Raw genomic sequence first — 22,786 nt, forward strand, 5'->3', positions numbered from 1 at the left:
GGTGACAGTTTGGGCTGGGCTTTCCTACAAACCTTGGCAAAGCAAAGAGACCACTGTTCCATGCTTGTTCATGTCTTGGCACCTGAAGTTGAAGTGGTTCTAATGGACATATCTCTGCGTATGGACACCCATCAGATGTATGAGGGGTGTCTGACTGAAATATTTGGAATAACTTGTCACTGGAGTGAGTGAGTGAGAGAGAGAGAAAGTGAGTGAGAGTGTAGTTCCGGGTTCCTGTACCCGATACTGGAGTGAACCATCTCTCAGTGCTTTTGTAACTGCGCCGAGTTTCGGTACATTTGAATGCAAATCTGTAACATCAGCGCATTCTTGCACAATATAGCTCAACACTGACCCGGTATGTGTCGGTAATTAACCCGGTTTACATGCATTGAGCTCGGATGGCCTGACAGGACACGTCTGAGTCGGGGTTCCAGTGTGGCGATCAGTATGGGCCGCGGTGTGAGTGTGAATGCACCGGTACTGACAGCACTGCTGCTGGCGGCACTGTCTGGGTTCCTGCCCGTAACTGTGCTCGCCTCACCGGGGGATAAAGAGCCAGTGTACCGGGACTGCGTGAAGCTGTGTGCCCGCACGAACTGTACTGGTGCCAACCTGCGTCGCTTCCAGTCTGACCAGCCTCCTTATATGAAGCTTACTGGTAAGATTTTCATAAATATCATGCATTGTATCTGATGTTACATTTTACACCCGCTTCCGGGTTGATCTTCCAGCATTGATGTTTGTTTCGCTTGTATTTTTGTGCTATGGAGTTGTTTTTTTCCCTATCCATTTTGCGACAAGCCCCGCCTGCCTTAGTGTGATTGGCTAGTGGAGTCCTCTCCTGCGCTCGGATTGGTTAATAGTTACCGTGCATGTAGTCAACGCTGTAGCTTCCACTATCAAAAATGCGCGTTTGTCGGTATTTCCAAAAGTATTTGGACACCTGAACATCACATCAACATCATCAATTCATCCAAACATCTTTCAGTAACTACTGATCTTGATCAGGGTCTCGACACTGGGCTCAATACATCCTGAAAGAGCCGAAATATACATACAGACTGATTCATTGTGGTGTAGAAAGTTCTAGTGTCCATTAACTTCTCTGTGAACATATAAACCGGGCTAATTTGACTGCATAGCTGTAAAAAGTGTACTTCTTATGTGAAACATGGTTATAAAAAAGCCAATACATCAGCAGGAACAACCGAAGATTAGGATTGAAAGAATTTAAAGCTGTTGGAACATAGACGACACTGTTCACAGTCAAGCAAGCTTTACATCGCCTCAAGGCTGGCATGCAAAAGAAGATGAAGCCTGTGCTGTTGGTTTAACTTCGCCCATGCTATCAGCTACAAATCTTATTTGAGCTTTAAGGTGCAGGTTTTGAAGCAGGTTCTCCTTGATTTCAGCAGCCTTCGAGCCCATGATGATGTAAAACTGGTTTGACTGGCTTGACTGGCAAGTGGTTCTTGAATTGCATATAACCATCTTGATAAACCCCCCGTAACTAATATATAAATTAGTTATATATATGGGCATATGTATTTAACTTGATCCCAGTTTGGAGTACTGGCATACTGATCCACCAAAAAGAAGCAGCTAGTGTTGATCCTGCAAGGCTTTAAGGTTCTGGGGACCTCGGTTAATACCCTACCCGTGGTTACCCTTTGGGTTTTTCTTCAGGTGCCCACCTCCACTAAGCATGCCACTTGGTGGATTGCTAGTGTCCTTATATCACCTATATATAGCAAATTTTTCATGCTCAAGGATGCTTTACAACATAAACACATTAGAGGTACAAGAAGTACAATCGGAACCATGAAATCACGACAGACCGGTGATTAGTGGTCATTAGATTAGACCTGACTATCCGGATATCTTTCCTCACAGTATGAGGTGACAGTTTGGGCTTTCCAACAACCTTGGCAAAGAGACCACTGTTCCATGCTTTTACATGCTTTGGCACCTAAAGTTGCTTTAAAAAGTGGTTCCAAGGGGCATATTTCTGTGTATGGACCTGTATCAGATACAATCGGAACCATGAAAACACAATGAAAACAAGTAAGTCTTTAATAGATGAACAAACTGACCGGATGGCAGACGCTGGGAAACATTGTAGTTGATTGTCCGGTTGATCCCACCATAGCGATGCGTAGCAGAGATGCCTAGTTATTCCAAGCAGTTCACACTGATTGTAAATCTTCACTTTGAGGTCCAGACAACAGTTCCAGCTACATAACTTAATTGGCACACACTCAAGCGTCATAATTGGAAGATACAAGCAAGTATTCCAGAGCAAATACCAACCACCTGGCCACATTGCCAACTTCACTGACCCTCTGTCCACAACACAACAGAGTCATTGGTCAGTGATTGCTAAGGAAGGAAATACCTACCAACCAGGCCGATAAGCGCAGTGCACTGGAGAGAGAAGACTTCAAGGCACAGCATGTATCAGATTGATTCTGGGGACACGTAGCTCTTCAAAATGCCAAACAGCCCAATAGATGTAGAATATGACCCCAAAAACAATCGAGTCCAGCAAACACAACCACACACACATAAGTAAATGACTGAGTGTGTGATGCCTTGCGATGGAGAGATCCTCGTCCATCTGTATCTTCAACTTTCGTCCAGAGTTCTCAAAATAGACATGAGAGCATCACAACCCTGATCAGGATACAGTGTTGGCTAAAGATGAATGAGTAATGAGAATAACTGTGAGTAATATAAATGACTGTGGAGTGTGTAACTCTTTGCAGGTTGGACATGTCGGGATGATTGTCGTTATCAGTGCATGTGGACGACAGTCGGGCTTTACCAGGCCGAGGGTTATCGAGTGCCTCAGTTCCATGGCAAGGTTGGTGTCAAAAATGTCTCATTATTGCCCAACGTCCTTGTGTAACCTTGTTAGAAAAACATGTAGATGTCTAGTTTATTTTGGGAATGAGTCTGTGTTTATATTTACTGTGAGGATATTTGGGTTTCAGTGAGAGGTTATCTAAGTCAGTATCAACCCTCTGGAGCATCTGTGTAGAACATCTGAAGATCAATATTCACAAAGATGATGATAAAATGTTTCAGAAGAAGGACCTCACACAGTGGCACTAAGATTTTGTCCATGATTTTTACAGCAACCCAAGCAACACGAACAATGCATCAAAACGAAACATACAATGAAATACACTTCATTAATAAATATGGTGGTGATCTGGTCCCACTGTGGTTTACAAGGTGTAACGTAAAGCTTCCACAAGGGGGCGTTCGTGTACAAGTTCTTTTTGCTTTTATGTGCCTGTGTTAAAATTCGTTTATTTAATTACAGTGGAACCTCGATTTAACGGACAAAATCTGGAAAACCGAATGTCCGGTCTGATTATTTAATATTCCCATGAGCAGTGTACCAAGACCAGTAGTTCAGTAATTGTCCACTAGGCGGCGCACGTCTCTCTCTGTTTACTTGAGTGAGAAGCTTTATTTTGACGGGAGTCTCGCTTTGTTCTCGCTTTTTTCTCTCTGTTTTATGCTTCATTTTTGCAAATTAAATCACAGTCTAGCACCAGCAGTGCTTTAGACTCAGAATAATAAAACTCTGAGTCCCCACTGTACGATCACAGTAAAACAATACATCTCCTTCACCTCAGTACACCTTCTGTACTACTGGGGAGAAAGTAAATAAAATTTCTCCCCAGCAGTACAGAACACCAGTTTTAATAAGTTTTACCTCACATATTTACAGATCTATTTATGTTGTTCATTTTACTGTTAATCATATGTGCATGTTTAGCACTTTTGTGGACCTTAGTGATGTGTTTTCATATATTTTCACGCCCCCTGTAAAAAACCTCGCTGTTTCGGACAGTCGCATTTTACGCACTAGTGCTCCTCCCTTTTAGTCCGTTAAATTGAGGTTCCTCTGTATTATTATTTTTGTCTGTGACCCATTTTTTTTGGCTCGTGACCCACCCAAAGGGTTCGAAAAACCCTGCCCTAGGGGACCTTTGTTATTATGATCACACAAAAACAACTCTGCTAAACTGGGTTCCATTACTTGACCGTATATGATTGGAAAAGTGTGATGTGGTCAAATAGCTTGTGTCCTTTTTTTTATTCTGGTGGCAAAAGATGATTGGCACATCGAAAGCCTTACTGTCTTTCAGGTTATGGTTAGCACACGTCACCCAGACAAGTGTGACGCTATTGGGTTCTTCTTTTTGCCAGCCAGCAGTGGTAGACCAAACAACAGTAGCGGTAGACCAAACCCAACCTTCTCTTTGTTAGACAAGGTCAATTATGTCTGTAGAACGACCAACAGGCTCCTGGCATGTTCTAGACTTGAACCCGAGTCTCATTGGTGGTGGACTGATATTTTTTGGCTTTGATTCTTACACATATTTATAAATCATTTTTGTTCAATAGTAATTCTGCCATGTTTTTGTGTTCAGTGGCCATTTGTGCGCTTCCTGTGTTTCGAGGAGCCGGCATCTGCGCTGGCATCACTGCTGAACGGACTGGCATGTCTGCTGATGCTTCTGCGTTACCGCAGTGCCGTGCCACGTCAGTGCCCCATGTACAACACCGTCACCGCCTTCTCTCTGGTGAGAACTTCCAGTATGTGTGAGCTGATGAATGTGTGTGTGTGTGTGTGTGTGTGTCTGCCATGTGCAAAAATATACAGCAGAAATTCAAGGGCCAAAAGTACGTGGACACCCCTTCTGTTGGTTGTGTTTCAGTCACAATTATCGTTCATGTCTTTAATGTCAAACACAGTCATGGACAATTTTGTATCTCCAATTCACCTCACTTGCTCGTCTTTGGACTGTGGGAGGAAACCCGAGCACCCGGAGTAAACCCACACAGACACAGGGAGAACATGCAAACTTCACACAGAAAGGACCCGGACCACCCCACCTGGGAAACGCTGTGAGACGACACCCTGTTCCTGTGTTAGCTGGGTTTGGTAAGTTTGGTGTGGAGGGAAGTTCAGTGGCCTGCAAAGAGCCCCGACATCAACCTCAGGGAACACCTTTGGGTTGAATTGGAATGTTGAATTTGAGCAAGGCCTTCTTTTAACCTTGGAAATATGAATTTCATTAAATGGCCACAATGTTTTGCAGACACACTTTAGAATTTAGCTTTTGCTTCTCTAGAAGAGTAAAGGATGTTAAAGCTCTAGACAGAAGGCCACAGTGTAGTTCTCATTGCTGAATACATCATGAAATCAATTCATGTAAAAAAATAAAAAAGATCAGATTGTGAAGGAGCTCTATTTTATCACCCAGGGTTTTGAAATAGAGTGTCCAACAAGCTCATTGTTTGGTGTCCACACACTTTTGGCCATATATTACTCATTATATTAAATGAAGTAAAGAAAATATGTATATTTTGTCTTTCAGGTGTCTTTGAATGCCTGGTTCTGGTCCACAGTGTTCCACACCAGAGACACATATCTAACTGAGGTACTGGTTCACACTGGAAAGGGAGGGGGGGGGGATAATTTCGGTACTTTTATGGACACGGGTTGAAAAATAGAATTCTGGTTCTGGTAACAATGTTGTGTTTGATGGATTGGTTGTACAACCAGCAGAACATATTGAGTTGAACTTGGAGTTTCCTTCTCTTGAGTCTCTGTGCAGGATTCTGTAACGTTTAATGCAAAGTCTATGAAGCAAGAACATTAACATTAAACTATAGTCAGTAGCCCTTAACTCACAATTGCCTCCAAGTGGCAGGAGTAAATCCTGACAGCAACAATCGTAGATTAGAGCAGGTGTGCCTGCTTGTGGCTTGAGATCTATTATTTCAGTTGACAGGTCGTCGTGATCTACTTTTTTAAAAAGGTTGGCCACATCATTTAAAAAAAAAATCTTCATAGTTTTTTTTTAAAAATGCGCTTCAGTTCCTATACTAATATTCAGCTTTACAGGACAAGCGACTGAAAAATCACACTGACCTTATTCTGATGATTTACGCTGAATGGTGTCAGGGCGCTTAACTTCATATGAATGTCAGATTGTTGGTAAAAATGTCTCCGTCAGCTTCTAACATTTATGAATGAAACAGCGTCTCTGCAGTGGACTTTCCTGAATTGAACCGTTTTTGGTTTCTTTGCGCTTGGTTGCGCTCTCATCTTCACAAACAGTGCAGGTTACAAAAGGAAAAATGCAAAAATGGCGCAAACTGGCTACTGATGAATGAAAAATTCATCAGTATGAATGGGCTGAGGTGTAGCCATGGCAACAAACCGCAAATTAAAGGCACAGTGGCCACATTTCATAATAACGTTGACCTGTTTGAACGAGGTGCGAACTAACAGCGAGCACTGCGATCGACATATTGGGCACCCCTGGATTAGAGGTTAGCAGATATCACCAGTTAAAGTCAAAAATCTTTAACGCTTGTTAACACATCTTTTTTTTTACCTCAGCTTCATTAATACAAAATACAACATCGTGCTAAAAAGGGAAAAAAGGGGGAGAAAATGCATAAAGTAAATATAAAAAAGTGAAAATATTAAATAGACCCAAAGCATAAAAACAAGATACAATAAGCAGACTCAAACATAAAACATAATACCGATCACGCCATAAAATAACACTCATGTGTTAAACATGGTGTTTAAATCCAAACATTTACATTTACATTTTCAGCATTTAGCAGACGCTTTTATCCAAAGCGACTTACACAATGAGCAGTTGAGGGTTAAGGGCCTTGCTCAAGGACCCAACAGTGGCAACTTGGTGGTGGCGGGGTTTGAACCGGCAACCTTCTGTTTACTAGTCCAGTACCTTAAGCACTGAGCTATCACTGGCAAACACACAGAAACAAACAAACCTCAGCTGTATTTCAAGATTAAATTAGAGAGCATTTATTGGTTACTGTGATTAACCACCTTGTTACTTTGTTCTTGTTACAGAAAATGGATTATTTTTGTGCATCAGCGGTCATCCTGTACTCCATCTACCTGTGCTGCGTCAGGTAACACTTCAAGTTTTGGTAAAGGCAAGAGGACCGGATGCTAATCACAATGCTAAAACGTGTTATAAGTTTATCATGTAGTGATGAGCTAACTTTAGCCGTTTATGCCTCTGTGTGTGTGTGTGTGTGTGTATGTGTGTGTGTGTGTGTGTGTGTGTGTGTGTGTGTGTGTGTGTGTGTGTGTGTTTTAGGACGCTGGGTTTACGAAGGCCTGCTGTGTCCAGCGTCATGGGAGTTTTTCTCATCCTGGCCTTCACCTCCCACGTCTCCTATCTCACCTTCATTAGCTTCGACTACGGATACAACATGGCTGCCAACGCCACTATAGGTCAGAACTGCTTCACAGCATCTTGTTAACAAATTACATTCATTATAAAAAGAGCTACGCTGGTAGACGGTCAATCCAAAATAGCGGAAGCGCCTGCTGTAACAGGGTACCAGCTAACGTCAGGTCCACCAAATTGATCCAGTAAAAAAATTACCAATGGTTTACAGTCAGTTTGAAGATCAACCGACTGTGTAAAGGTCTTTTGTGATTGTGATTTTTATTTCTTACCTGGCTCAAGCTCAACTTGCTGAAACAGCTAAAATCAAGTCAAGTCAACTTTATTTATATAGCGCTTTTTACAAAGCAGCTTTACAGAATCCAGGACCAACAGACCAAAAACCCCTGTTGAGCAAGCCGAGGGCGACAGTGGCAAGAAAAACTCCCTTAAAAGTACAGGAAGAAACCTTGAGAGGAACCAGACTCAGCAGGGACCCCCGTCTTCCTTGGGTGGCCTGGAGGATCATTTAAATAAATAGGATTTACACAAATCATGCAAACCGAAAGTTTCTGGGGCGTATCGGAACACCTGCCATCTGCAACCCACTAAATATTAGAGTTACTATTGCTGGTCTGTCTGAAAACCTGGTGAGCTACCTCAGTAGAGAGGATTCTAATAAGACATCGAACTCATAAATCAGATTATTTAGACGCACTATTTATACAGAGATTACGCCACCACAGTTTTAGCTATCTAAGCTAACATAGTTAGCCTCGGAAGGTTTAAACCGACGGGCTGAGGCAACACAACCCGCTAGCACGCCAGCTAACGTCTCCCTCCGTGTACCGAAAACGTTAAAATGTCCCTGACGAGCCTGAATTTACAAATAAACAGGAGTGTAGGATGATGTAAAATGTGTTTATGTAGAGAGATCACCAGGTTTTCAGACAGACCCCCTATGTGTAATATACAATATCTGGCCAAAAGTATGTGGACGCTTGACCATGAGCTTGTGAAGTCAGCCATGGAGACTTGACCCACAGTCAAGGTTCCAGTTCATCCCAAAGCTGGTTAAGTTCAGGCCTTCAAACTGTCACCTGTTAGCAGTGAGTGTGACTCAACACGTACATGTAATAATCAGGGGTCCACATACTTTTGGCTAAATAACAGACAGCTGAAAGTTGTCACAGCAGGTTGGAGAATTATTATTGTGCAGCTCTTTTTTTTTGCACAGCAGCCTCTAATCCCAGAGGGAAGTAAAGCCTGCTTGACTGTGCCCAGGGTCAGTTTGGTGGGTTTTTTTTTTTCTGGTGGCCCTTGAATTACATCCGATCACCCAGACAAAGTTCCTCTCTGCATATGGTGACAGTTTGGAGTTTTCTTGTTGACCTTGGCACAGGAGACAACTGTTCCATGTGCGTTCCAGTGGGTGCAGAGAAGCCGCCAGCTGCAGTCACTTATCATCACTAATGGAAGGTTTACGAGGCCCTCATGGTGGAGAAACTCGGGTTTGGGGCTCGTCCTTTTTCACTGGGAACCTGGACTCCATCAAGTACCAGGAGATTTCAAATGAAAATCTGACTGCCTCTGATAAGCATAAACTGGGATTCGGTTGGATCTTCCAGTAGGATTATGGTTTGAATTATGTGTTAATATCCTCACAAGAACTGGATCCCAGTCCCTTGACCTATACCCTTGACCCCTAGACTGGACTTTTTATCTCTCTGTTGCTAGGTGTTAGTGATGCGGATTCATTTTATTTGGATTGTGCAAAGGCTACGATTGGTTCAGATGCTCACTTGTTTATTGCACGTACAGCAAGTGTCCGTAAACTTTTGGTTTTTGAGGTGGTGGTTAGGAAACAGTGTCCAGTGTGAACATACCAGTAGAGCCTTTAGTTTCTGTTAGTGACGGTGTGCTGGTGGGCTTCTCTTCTTCAGGGTTGGTAAACCTCCTGTGGTGGCTGGGCTGGTGCTGGCAGAACCGGAGGACGTTACCGTACTGGTGGAAGTGTGCCATCGTGGTGGTGCTGCTGCACGGCCTGGCGCTGCTCGAGCTGCTCGACTTCCCGCCGTTATTCTGGGTGCTGGACGCACATGCGGCCTGGCACCTGGGAACCGTGCCCGTCCACTTCCTCTTCTACAGGTAGAGTATCTGCCCGCTCTTTATTTTCACTGTGAGTGATAAATGAGCCGATTCTGCAGCGTGTGATCTCACAAAGGAGCTGGAACGAACCTGGCTGGGAAGGTTGCAAGTACAACCCCAAATCAGAAAAAGTAAGGACAGTATGGAAACTTGCAAATGAAGGCATTTTTACATTTGATTTTTATTTTATTGCCGACAGAAGGAACCTCAAGATATTTTATGCTTTTATTGGGTCAGAATATTGTAATTTCATTTGTTCATTTACATTCATTCATGCATTTCTAGCCTGAAACACATTCCAAAAAGATGTGGGACAGGGGCAATTTAGGCTAGGAATTAGATAAAAAATGTGATTTTAAAAAGGTTATGTGAACAGGTGATCATGATTTGGTATAAAAACAGTATTCACACATAGTGCTTCTCCACCAAAAGAACCATGGTTCTTAAACCGGTTCTGTTCAGGTTTCTTAGAACCTTGGTGTTTTGTAGAGAACCAACCCGCGTTTCCACCAGTTTTTGAGAACCAAGCAGCGTCATCAACAGTGGGCGTTACACAACGAAAGTAAAGAGTAGTAACATGATGGTGGAGCGTGTAGATCATCTGTGGGGATTTGTGCTGTTGTTACAGATGTTTGTTTTTATGTAAAAAGCATCGATCGGCTGTTGGTGATAAGAAGACGTGACGTGTTTGTCGCAGTTGTTGTTTTCTTTAGTTTATTGACGTGAGAAGCGTTTTGTGCTTCGCTCTCACCGCTACTCTCGGCGCAAATAAGTTCCACGACACGAACAAACATCTGTGTGTTTATGCAGCTCGGGGTTCTGAATCCACTTCTTGGGAGAGTCGAAAAAGCTTCACGTAAAAAATAAAGCGTAACGTGGCTGAATGTACTAAAAGTACGACATAGAAACACTACATTTCTCACCATTATTACTGGTTATAAGTGCTCTGTACTGGTTATAAGAGCTATGTACTGGTTATAAGTGCTCTGTACTGGTTATAAGAGCTATGTACTGGTTATAAGAGCTATGTACTGGTTATAAGTGCTCTGTACTGCCCAAATTCATCGGTCGTTGTTTTAGTACAACAAGCCACGTTACACTTTATTTTTCACGTTAAGCGGTGTTCGTTCTGTCCGGGCCACTTTTACCACGTCATATCTCACAGTTCATCTTTTTTAAGGCGCTTTGAAAATATCAGCGGCAAACTGGCTCAAAATGTAATCAGGTGAACTTTAAAAGATAAAAATGCAGCATTAAGCTCCATTAGAAACAGCAGCACAGCGGTTTAGCAAAGCACCCAAACCTCGACACTTTGACACGCCCACCGATTAGGTCACGGTTCGCACTGAAAAACCAAGTATCCTGTGGTGCCAGATTAGACGCTAGTTCGCTGTCTGGAACCTCTTTTTTTCGGTGGAGACACGCGGAACCGGTTCAAAATCAAGTTCGCGAACCGGAAACGTTCCGTGTCGGTAGAAAAGGGGTAACAGTGGAAACATATACTGTGGTCAGATTTTTCAGTAGTCCAGATCTTTATTTGAAGAAATGGATGCTGTGTGCTTGGGACCAAAGATCCAGACTGTTATCAGCAACAAGTCCAAAAGCCAGGCTTTATTATGGTATGAAGTTGTGCCAGTGCCCTTGGCAAAAGTCATGCTTACTTCTGTGTTATTGAACAAAGTCTAGTCTATAAAGCAACAAGCGTGTTATGGTTATGCTCACTGGTGGTGGAGAATCAGATTCTTGGGACTGTTTTTTTTCTCTCTTTGGAAACCTATGATAGGCATGAGGGCCTCCATCAAGTACCAGGAGATTTCAAAATACAAATCTGGCTCTTACATGAGAGTTTAACTGGGCTGTGGTCAGATCTTCCAGCAGGACAATGAAACAAAACATCTGCAATGAAACAAATCTACTTGAAACTAGTTTCACAGAATCAAGCTTTTGCCATGAACCTTGCAGTTCGGTCCATTGGTCTTGACAGGAATCAGCTGAAGCTCCGGATCTGTTGGTATGGCACAAAGTTCCTTACCCCTAGTCCAAATCAAATAGTACCTGAGTTAAGGAGTCGCTCTCAAACTGTTGGTTCTGGGATCTCCAGGCTCCTCAGGTTTTGTCGGAGAAGACTTCCAGTTGCACAAGTCCCTAAATGTTACTTATTTTACTTGCTGATAATTTAACGATTCGGACCGTTTGCTGTTTTTCAGTTTCCTGATAGACGACAGTCTCCACCTGCTGAACACAGAGAAGGCCGGGGTCAAACTGGAATAGGAGGAACCCGTCTCGGACCCCCGCCTGCCCCGCCGTCTCCCACCGTCCCTCCGATCAGGACGGATTAGATCTCAAAGTTTGTTTGTTTACACTTTTTACCACACGGCTATGGACAGAAAGTTTGATTGAGCTTTTGATTGATTGCTTTGTGTTTTTATTTCCATTTTTTTTCTGCTTTGTTTGCCTTGAGTAGAGCGGCTACGATGCGGTTCGCGCCAAATTTACTGACGTGGGAACAATTCTTAGGGATCTTAGGGATCGTTTCAGCAATCAGAGGGGCCTTGGAGTGCAATTTATTACTTTTTATTACTTATTCATCTTTACATTTCTGACTTTTGTGTTTGATTTTATTTAAAACACTGTAACTTGTCCAGCAATCTGAATTTACAATTAGGGACATTAAAATGCCAAAATAGTTTTGTAATTTCTGAAATTTAGAGTTTATAAGAGAGAACAGGGACCTGGAGATTTGAAATGAAAGTCTGACTGCCTCTTACTAAAGGGCTTTGGTCGCATCTGCCAATTACATGCATCAAAATCCATATTATAATCCACATCGCTCCCCTATAATGCTAGATAATAGAGTCCTTCGTGTGTATCGAGAGTCTTGAAGGATCCGCGGCTGACTGGTGTAAAGAAGCGCCAGTGAGGGGGTCGGCAGAGTGCTCCCTGGAACTGGGTACATCAAAATTGGGAAAATGCAAAAACTGGGAGGATCCAAGTCAACTTGCTGTTGCTACTTTACTCTCACTAGGTGGCAGCAGCGAGCATTAATCCAATTCACACACAGTCACTCCACAGGTTCTGTGATCTGTACTGCAGCCTTGTCGATTTCTTTAGGTTTTATGGTGTTGTTGCTGTTTTATTTCATTTAATGTCACATTTATCACCCCGAATGCCTTCTGTAATGAAAACCAAAAGTATGTGGACACCTGTTTATGAGCTTGTTGGACGTCCCATTCCACAACCATGGACCATTAAGATGATATTTATTTATTAGGATTTTAACGTCATGTTTTACACACTTTGGTTACATTGGGTTTTTTTGGGAACTCACTTGCACGTGGGAGGAAACCAGAGCTCCCGGAAGAAACCCACACTGACACGGGGAGAACATGCAAACTCCACACAGAAAGGACCCGGACCGCTGCACCTAGGAATCGAACCCAGGACCTTCTTGCTGTGAGGTGACGGTGCTACCCACCGAGCCACCGTGCCGCCCCCATTAAGACTATAAAAGGCTTCCCACCAGATTTGGGGCTGTGTGCACAGGGGAAACCTCACCTCACCCAGGACCTCACCCAAACTGCTGCCACAAAGTTGAAAGCAGATCGCTTCACGCTTCACCACTGCTCATTCCTGGTCAGGGTTGTGGCGGTCCTGCCCCAAAACGATCAGGAGCACACAGCAAGCAGGACCCTGGATCTGGATGGGATGTGCATCCATTGAGGGGCCTCAAGCACATCCCCCTCTACTCAGACAATCATGTCTGTATGTACGCCTGACTGGCTGACAGCTCTAGGGATGCTAACCCTGGATCCCAGCAGTTGTGTGCTAGCATGATTTACTGCAATACCACCCAAAATCTTATTAATTTTATATAATGAATTTTATTTATTTTACCTATGTGCTGTAAATAGGAAGGAGTCCATATACTTTTGGCCATGAAGTGTATATTTAAAGAATGATGTTGTTGTTGTGTGTGTGTGTGTGTGTGTGTGTGTGTGTGTGTGTGTGTGTGTGTGTGTGTGTGTTTCACCTATGCCTTATCGTGTCTTGTCGAATTCATCATTTGTGTCTCTACACCAACCAACAGGGGTGTAACAACACACTGCATATACTGAAACCTGTGGTGCAAATGAAGGAAACTGAGATGAAATGAAAGTACTGGGTGCTAATCACTCCAATCCAAGCAATGTGAATAAAATCATATACTCGTATATTAGTGAATCGACTCTGAAGCTCTGTAAACCAAATCACAAACTCAATATCACAAACCGGATTTGGAACACAGCATGGTGAACCTCACCTGCTCTCAAATCCTGAAATCAAACGTCCTGAATGAAATTGTGAGAATCAATTCACAAAGCCAAGCATGAATTCAGTTCAGTCTCTAAACTCCGCATCATAATTCCTTTTCTTATATTTGGGATTGGGAATCAAATCATGAATTGATTCATAAACTCACCATCATTATTCAAATCCTGAACCCAGCTTAATGAAATTGTAAAGATAAATATTGTAAATAATGTTTTCAGCATCAGGAACTGAATGCGGAATAATGAAGTGATTCATGTCAAAATCATAATCTGATTCATGGACTCGCATTGTTATTTAAATCATAGATGATTTGTAAACTCAAAATCATGAAGTGATTGGTAAACCGAGCATGAACTCAACATCATGAGTCGATTCACAAACTCAGAATCATTATTTGAATCATGAACTCAGTATCATTCATTGATTCTTGAGATTACTGTCTCTTCACATCATGAACTGATCGATTTATATAAAAATCATGAACTGATTTATAAACTCGGCATTGTTATTTGAATCGTGAATTGATTTGTAAACTCAATCATTAATTGATTCATGAGCTCAGCGTGTCTTCACATCTTGAACTTTGAATCGTTATTCGAATCATGAACTCAGCATTAGGAATCATAAAAAATGGAACTCAGCATTGTTTTTTGAATCCCGAACGCAGAATTATGAAGCGATTCATAACAAAATCATGAACTGATTCATAAACTCAGCATTGTTATTTGAATCATGAATTGATAGGTAAACTCAATCATTAATTGACTCGTGAACTGAGCATCTCTTCAAATCATGAACTTAAGATCACGAGTCGATTTACAAACTCAGAATCGTTGTTTGAATCATGAACTCAGAATCATAAATTGATTCATGAGTTTAGTGTCATCACATCACGAACTTAAAAATGTTATTCGAATCCTGAATGCAGAATCATGAAGTGATTCATTTCAAAATCATAAACTGATTCATAAACTTGGTGTTGTTATTTGTATCATTTATTGATATGTAAACTTAAAATCATTTATTGATTCATGAACTGAGCATCTCTCAATCATGAACTCAACATCACGAGTCGATTCACAAACTCAGAATCAATATTTGAATCATGAACTCAGCATTAAGAATCGTCAAGAACTCAGCATTGTTATTCGAATCATGAACGCAGAATCATGAAGTGATTCATTTCAAAATCATAAAGTGATTCATAAACTCAGCATTGTTATTTGAATTGTGAATTGATTTGTAAGATTCAATAATTTGTTATTTGAATCCTGAACTCAGAAGTTATAGTCGTTATTTGAATCATGATCCTAGAATTGTGAACTGATTCATACACTCAGCATTATGAATCATGAAAAAACATGTTCTAGGTGTCAAGAACTCAGAATCATGATCATTAATTGATTTGTGAATTCAGGCTGAGCATTTCTTCAAATCTCCTAAAATCAACTCAACATCAGGGGTCGAATCCTGAACTCAGAATCATAAACTGATTCATAAACTCATCGTCTCTTCAAATCATGAATGAATTGTGAATCGATTGATGACTTCAGCACTGGGAACTGAATTGTAGACTCTGTACAGTAATTTGCTCTGTATACGTTTTATAAACCAAATTTTAATCTAATCAGAAATCGATAAAAGATCTGAGTGTATCGTTACACCCCTGTGAACCCCCCCCCAGACTGCCACCTCCTGGTGCCATGTCCATTCTCTCTGCCTTCTGAACAACACTGGTGTGAATTCTCGGGGGAGTAAATAAGCACCGTGTCAGAGTGTCTTTGTTTCAAATTGCCACTTGTGCACTTTTGTTTCTCTATGTGTGTGTGTGTGTGTGTGTGTGTGTGTTGGCGTGTTCAGCTGGTGGGTAAATATAGTCCCAGATATTTTGGAGTGGAGGGGCTCAGCGTCTGTTCATAACAGTGACCATGAGAACACGTCGAGAGTAAACAGACACGAGTGATTAAAGTGCAGTTGCAGAAAAAGTTTGTGAACCCCTCTGACCTGGATGTCCTCCTGCGTTGTGGTCTGAACTTCATCCCGGTGGTAATCGTGTACTTTTGTTGTCTTTACTGAACACGTTGACTAATCATTCACAATCCAGACTGAAAAAGTTTGTGAACCCTTGTGTCCAAGGCTTTTGTGTCCCTGTTTGGAAGAAGACAAAGGTTTGGATTTGACAGGAATGAGGAGGATTCCTTATTGACATGTAGACTAGTCAAAATAAACGCTGTACATTTGGATTATTAGAATATTAAAAAGATTAAACTCAGACTCACTCACTCACTTTCTTAACCGCTTATCCAATTAGGGTCGTGAGGGGGTGCTGGAGCCTATCCCAGGTTTTCAATGGGCGCAAGGCACACAGTAACACCCTGGACGGGGCGCCAGTCCATCGCAGGGCAGACACACATATACACACCCATTCACCTATAGGGTAATTCAGTGTCTCCAGTTAACCTGGCTGCATGTTTTTGGACTGTGGGAGGAAACCGGAGCTCCCAGAGGAAACCCACGCAGATACGGGGAGAACATGCAAACTGCACAGAAAGGACCCGGACCACCCCGCCTGGGGATCGAACCCAGGACCTTCTTGCTGTGAGGCGACAGTGCTACCCACCGAGCCACCGTGCCGCCCTGTACTCAGACTGTGTGGCTTTATTTATAAATACAACCCTATCTCTACAATCCTTCAGTCTTATTAAATCAAACACCCGACTGTTCATGGCACAGAGGTTCACAAACTTTTTCTTCCAGTTTGGACTGTAATTGACTGATTAATGTGTTGAATAAAGGCATGAAAAGTACGTGTGTGTGTGTGTGTGTGTGTGTTATTAATTCATGTACATTGGATGTAGATGAGACAATTAATGCACAGATATAACTAGGTGAGTGCAAAGGGTTCACAAACTTTTTCTCAGATAATGACCTGTCAAAATCCTGAGAGAAATCTTTCATGTCTTCAGCGGCTGATAAAGTAAAATGTATAGATATGTATACATACACCGATCAGGTATAACATTATGACCACCTTCCTAATAATGTGTTGGTCCCCCTTTTGCTGCCAATACAGCCCTGACCCGCCTTCGCTCCCCACGTGCATCAGTGAGCCTTGGCCGCCCATGACCCTGTCGCCGGTTTACCACTGTTACTTCCTTTGACCACTTTTGATAGATACTGATCACTGCAGACCGGGAACGCCCCACAAGAGCTGCAGGTTTGGAGATGCTCTGACCCAGTCGTCTAGCCATCACAATTTGGTTCTAGTCCATTTTTCCTGCTTCTAACATCAACTTTGAGGATAAAATGTTCACTTGCTGCCTAATATAATATACCCCCCCCACTAACAGGTGCCGTGATGAAGAGATAATCAGTGTTATTCACTTCACCTGTCAGTGCTCACAATGTTATGCCTGATCGGTGTATATTTATATATACTCTACCAGAGGGGATTGCAGGTCCTCATGGTAATTTGTACATGGTGCATTCTGTGAAGGCAAAAGTTTATGGATGTTTATAATTTTCAATTTTGTGATTACTTTTTTTTTTTTTTCTGTTTTACATGGCTGCCAACTTACTACATGTAAAACCTGTCAATGTCCAATAAATGACTCAGTAAATCATAAATAAATATATATATACACACGAGGGATCTTCAAAAAGTTTCCGCACTTTTATATTTTGGTTATAAGCGGTGAGGGTGTAGTAGGAGGAGTAATCGATTGTGTCTGAGAGACTTTCCACCTTTTTGGACACTTAAAGAAGCTTTAAGGGGAATAAGATTTTCATGTGATGATGATGTGAAAGCAGCGCTGCAAAACACATTTTTTGCTGACGGCATTAAAAAGTTGGTACGAAGCTGGAAAAATGCATGGGAAGGTGACGATGTAGAAAAGTGATGGAGTTTGTTTTTGAAGTTCTTAATAATTAGAGTTTAAAAAGTGCGGAAACTTTTTGAAGAGCCCTCGTATATGTATATATAGTGTGTGAAATGCAAATCAAACTCGAAATCAGTGATTCCAAAACACCCAATCTGTAATGTGATGCTTGCAACATCCGAGCACATCCGGTCTTTCACCCTCTACAGTACACGATATTATCAAAAGATTTAAGAGAAAACTCTACATAAGGACCAGGCTGAGAACCACTATTGAATGCTCATGATCTTCAACCCCTCAGACAGCAGTGCATTATAAACCAGCATGTTTCTGTGATGGATATCACCACAGAGATCACCCAGACTAACTAGAACCAGTCTTACCAGCATCCAGATCCTTCAAAACCCATCGGAGATCAGCCAGAGCAGCTGAGGCTGGTTTCCAGTTTGCTTTGTTTCAGCTGGGTTGATATAATGAGAATTCTGCAGGACAGGTCAGCGTTACCCCTGAGGTACAACGATACAGGGTTTAGCTGTTTGTTTATGTTATGTTACTTCCCTAACATGTTACCATGTGATGCATCTGTTCTTCTCTCTTCTGCTGCACCATACACAGATTAAAGTGTACAAAAAAGCTTTAAAAAGAAATAAAGTGATTCTGTATGAATGTCTGGTGTTTTTACTACCTTATCAGTCTCTAAAATACTCATCAGATTAATGCTCTGGTGGTGCACAACTGTAAAGACCTGGGTTCAAATTTTAGCCCTAACAAACACTTGTATCCAAAGTGACTTACATTTGTGACCCAGCAGTTGAAGGTTGGGGTTTGAACCAGTGACCTTCTAAACAGTAGTCCACTACTTTAGCTGCTGAGTGACCATTACCTCTCTACAGACACAACTGGGCGTGTCTGATGGAGGGGAACCGGATGTCACGTCCTCCTCCTTGCTGCAGCAGCAACTACTACTACTGTCTGGTTGATGCGTCTACATGAGTGGTGGATTATTATTATTTATTTATTATGATTTTAACGTCATGTTTTACACCTTGGTTACAGTCATGACAGGAACGGTAGTTACTGCTTACACAAGATTCATCAGTTCAAGTTTTTAATATCAAACACAGTCATTGACAATTTAGTGTCTCCAGTTCACCTCACTTGCACGTCATGTAGCCTAGCAGTTAAGGTACTGGACTAGAAATCAAAAAGGTCACTGGTCCAAGTCCCACCTGTGCCAGGTTGCTGCTGTTGGGCCCTTGAGCAAGGCCCTTAACCCTCAATAGTGTCACACTACTGTAAGTCGCTTTGGATAAAGGCGTCTGCTAAATGCAGAAATGTAAATGCCTTTGTACTGAGGGCAGAAACCCACTCAGACACGAGGAGAACATGCAAACTCCACACAGAAAGGACCCAAACCACTCCACCAGGGAATCGAACCCAGGACCTTTTTGCTGTGAGGCGACAGTGCTACACACCGAGCCACCGTGTCACCCGCATGAGTGGTGAAGGAATATAAAGAGAGAAAATTGATGGATGGATTGTTGTGATGAATTGGAACAGCTGCTCCTTGGACAGAATGAGCACAAATTCCCACAGGTTCTTAACATTGTTCTGAAAAACCATAGTTAAAAAATGAAGGTAGTAGTTAATAGCACATTACCACATTAATAGCTGTGGTTTAAGAACAGGATGCTCATTTTTAATTAGCTGTGATGCTGATCTGCTGTCCACATACTTTTGGTCATACAGTGTAGCGCCGGTGAAAAAATACACACTCAAACACTAATATACACACCGATCAGCCATAACATTGAATTCATTTTACCAGTTTTACTTACCATATAGAAGCTTTTTGTAGTTCTACAATTACTGACTGTAGTCCATCTGTTTCACTACATACTTTGTTAGCCCCCTTTCACCCTGTTCTTCAATGGTCAAGACCACCACAGAGCAGGTATTATTTAGGTGGTGGATCATTCTCAGCACTGCAGTGATACTGACATGGTGGTGGTGTGTTAGTGTGTGTTGTGCTGGTATGAGTGGATCAGACACAGCAGCACTGCTGGAGTTTTTAAACACCTCACTGTCACTGCTGGACTGAGAATAGTCCACCAACCAAAAATATCCAGCCAACAGCGCCCCGTGTGCAGCATCCTGTGACCACTGATGAAGGTCTAGAAGATGACCGACTCAAACAGCAGCAATAGATGAGCGATCGTCTCTGACTTTACATCTACAAGGTGGACCGACTAGGTAGGAGTGTCTAATAGAGTGGACAGTGAGTGGACACGGTATTTAAAACCTCCAGCAGCGCTGCTGTGTCTGATCCACTCACACACTACACCACCACCATGTGGGGGTCCTGACCATTGAAGAACAGCATGCAGAGAAACAGATGGACTACAGTCAGTAATTGTAGAACTACAAAGTGCTTCTATATGGTAAATGGAGCTGATAAAATGGTGTAGGATCAAGGAGGTGGTTTTAATGTTATGCCTCATCGGTGTATATATAAAGGAAACTGCGCATGTTATTTGCCCTAATTGCTCCTTTAATTATGGGCATGTATAAAAGGGGGTAGGAACTCGCGTATAGGCGAGATTTTGGCTGGTGCAGAAGGGGCGTGGGAGGAGGTTGAGCTTCTCGTGAAAGGAGTTTATTATTCCTGCCAGAGCGGGAGACACAATCAGGCTTGTGATCAGTGCATGCCATTGTAAACTGCTGGAATGCTGTTTGTGTGTGTGTGTGTGTGTATGTGTGTGTGTGTGCGTGTGCCAGAGAAAAGAAGTCAAACTTGTTCATGAACTGTCATAAACAAGCCGGAAAACAAGCTGCGATTGTGCACCAGCAGTACTTAATTAAGCAGTTAATTAGGCGAGTGCACAATCTCTATGGGCTTATCCAGGCTGGACCGATGGAGTGACCTCAGCCTCGTCCCAAATGGCTCCTGCTAGCCCCTTGTCAATGTGTGTAGGCAGCATTATTTTATACCACATGGCACCTTGTGGTAATAAAACCACAATAATACCCTGTTTTAGAGATATAATACTCAATTCCCCTGCATACTCTTGGCGCTTCAACCAGACCCTAGGAACACCATGGTGTTCCCTCCCTCAGACCCACCAGGACTCAAACCTGAGAGTCCAGAATCAAAGCTGGTAGGCTAGCGTATTAGACCGTTGTCTAAATATGAGCTGACACAGATGCTAAGTTCCTTTATTCATTTATTGACATTAGAAGACATGAACAGGAGGTTCAGGAGTGCAGACTAAGAAGTAGATCATCATGGCCATTATTCCTCAAAGACAAAGGTTTCTAATATTTTGTCCATCACGTGTGTTTACGTTAACTACTGTCATGTCAAAATGACTGAGGTGAATAAACTGTTATGTTTATGGTTGTATTTACTGTATATATATAATAAAAAAGGCCAAAAGTATGTGGACACCTGACCATAAGCTTGTTTATTCCAAAATCATTTGAAGGCTGAACAAGATTTTAAGGATGTCTGTGGAAACTGCTGCCCACCCAAGAGCATTTGCGGTGTTGAATCAGGAGCCCGAACTTATGGTCGCTGTTCTAATTCATTCTGAATGTGTTCGGTGGGGCTGAGGAGGTCAGAGCTCTGTACAAATCACTGGAGTTCCTCTATGCCAAACTCAATCAAAGCATGTCTTTATGAAGCTCGCTTGTGAGTCATGGTCATGCTGGAGCAAGGAAAGGCCTCCCCAAATCGTTGCCACAAAACTAAAAGCATATTATTTATCTTATAGAACTGATTGTATACTTTTAGCGGTGTGTGTACCTTAGGGTGACCATATGTCCTCTTCCTAAATTTTTTTGGACCTAAAAAATGCATCCGGGTGGGATTTCTAAATCACCAGAAATGTCCGGGATTCAGCTTTTGTAGTGTGCACACGTTATTCTTTGTGTGTTTTTGCACTGATTTCACTTTTCTCTTTAGGTCCCGCCTTCTCGCACTTCTCTTAAAACGTCCAAGCTCAAATTAAAATTCATAGACGAATAACGGTCGGGATCCTTCATCCATCCTCCAGAATGCACGACCTGCAAAGTGTCCAGTAAAGGTGCCAGTTCAGCAAAACACAGAACTGCAGCTGAAGGAGAGAGTTGGTCAGGTAAAGAGCTGATAGAACAGAAGATGTTGTTACTGCTGCAGAGGGAGTTTTTGCATTTCACACCACGAAGCATCATAACAGCTACAGATCACTGGACTGCACGTCTTACCCTGATTCTGAAACAGCGTGAACATTTCCAAATGCATGTACTAGGACGGTGGCTTAGTGGGTGGCACTGTCGCCTCACAGCAAGAAGGTCCGATCCCCAGGCACGATCCCCAGGCGGGGCGGTCCAGGTCCTTTCTGTGCGGAGTTTGCATGTTCTCCCCGTGTCTGCGTGGGTTTCCTCCGGAAGCTCCGGTTTCCTCCCACAGTCCAAAAACATGCAGTCAGGTTAATTGGAGACACTGAATTGCCCTATAGGTGAATGTGTGTGTGCGTGTGTGTCTGCCCTGCGATGGACTGGCGTCCCGTCAAGGGTGTTACTGTGTGCCTTGCGCCCTTTGAAAAGCTGGGATAGGCTCCAGCAAACAACACCCCCACCCCCCGCGACCCTGATTGGATAAGCGGATAAGAAAATGAATGAATGAATGAATGTACTAAGACAGAGGTTGTTGTAACGCTGTTATAGCATCATATTCTGTCAAAATACCTCTACTGAGGAACTATTTTATTTGTTGTTGTTATTATTGTTTAGGGCTGAATGCTGAATTGAAAGTAATACGATTATCTGACCATAAAGGTATTTGTTAGTCGCCTTGTTAAAATTTAGCTGTTTATTTATTAAACTTCAATAACACAGTTTTTGTGTCCTCTTTTTTGACAACCAAAATATGGTCACCCTATAATGTACCTGAAACACTCGAACTCAATCATTAAAAGTGATGTCCACGTACTTTTGGCTATGCAGTCCTATGTGTTCCAATGATTCAGTCACATTAAAGGAAACAGTCGCAGAAATGACCGAAATCCTGAAGCTAAACTTTTAACCTTTAAGGTGAGAGCGCGCCTCCTCCTCGGTCTGCTGTCGGGAGCGCGCTTATCGCCGAGGAGGCATGCGCGTCCTCGCGGTCGAAACTGACAACTCGGGAGCGCGCAGCGACTTTTTCGGCAGGAAGTTGTCGAG

The 22,786-nt window shown here is 42.5% G+C and overlaps 1 protein-coding gene across 1 annotated transcript; it reads left to right on the plus strand.

Moving 5' to 3' along the window:
- Nucleotides 1-362: 362 nt before the first annotated feature.
- pgap3 (post-GPI attachment to proteins phospholipase 3) lies at nt 363-12,069 on the plus strand. Its single transcript, XM_063003872.1, has 8 exons — nt 363-661; nt 2,769-2,866; nt 4,452-4,604; nt 5,403-5,465; nt 6,923-6,984; nt 7,176-7,312; nt 9,191-9,395; nt 11,603-12,069. The coding sequence occupies exons 1-8, from the start codon at nt 451-453 to the stop codon at nt 11,664-11,666; spliced, it is 993 nt and encodes a 330-aa protein (XP_062859942.1). The 5' UTR covers nt 363-450; the 3' UTR covers nt 11,667-12,069.
- Nucleotides 12,070-22,786: the final 10,717 nt, after the last annotated feature.

The sequence above is a fragment of the Trichomycterus rosablanca genome, chromosome 10 (genome assembly GCF_030014385.1).
Source record: "Trichomycterus rosablanca isolate fTriRos1 chromosome 10, fTriRos1.hap1, whole genome shotgun sequence".
NCBI classification, from domain to species: Eukaryota; Metazoa; Chordata; class Actinopteri; order Siluriformes; family Trichomycteridae; genus Trichomycterus; species Trichomycterus rosablanca.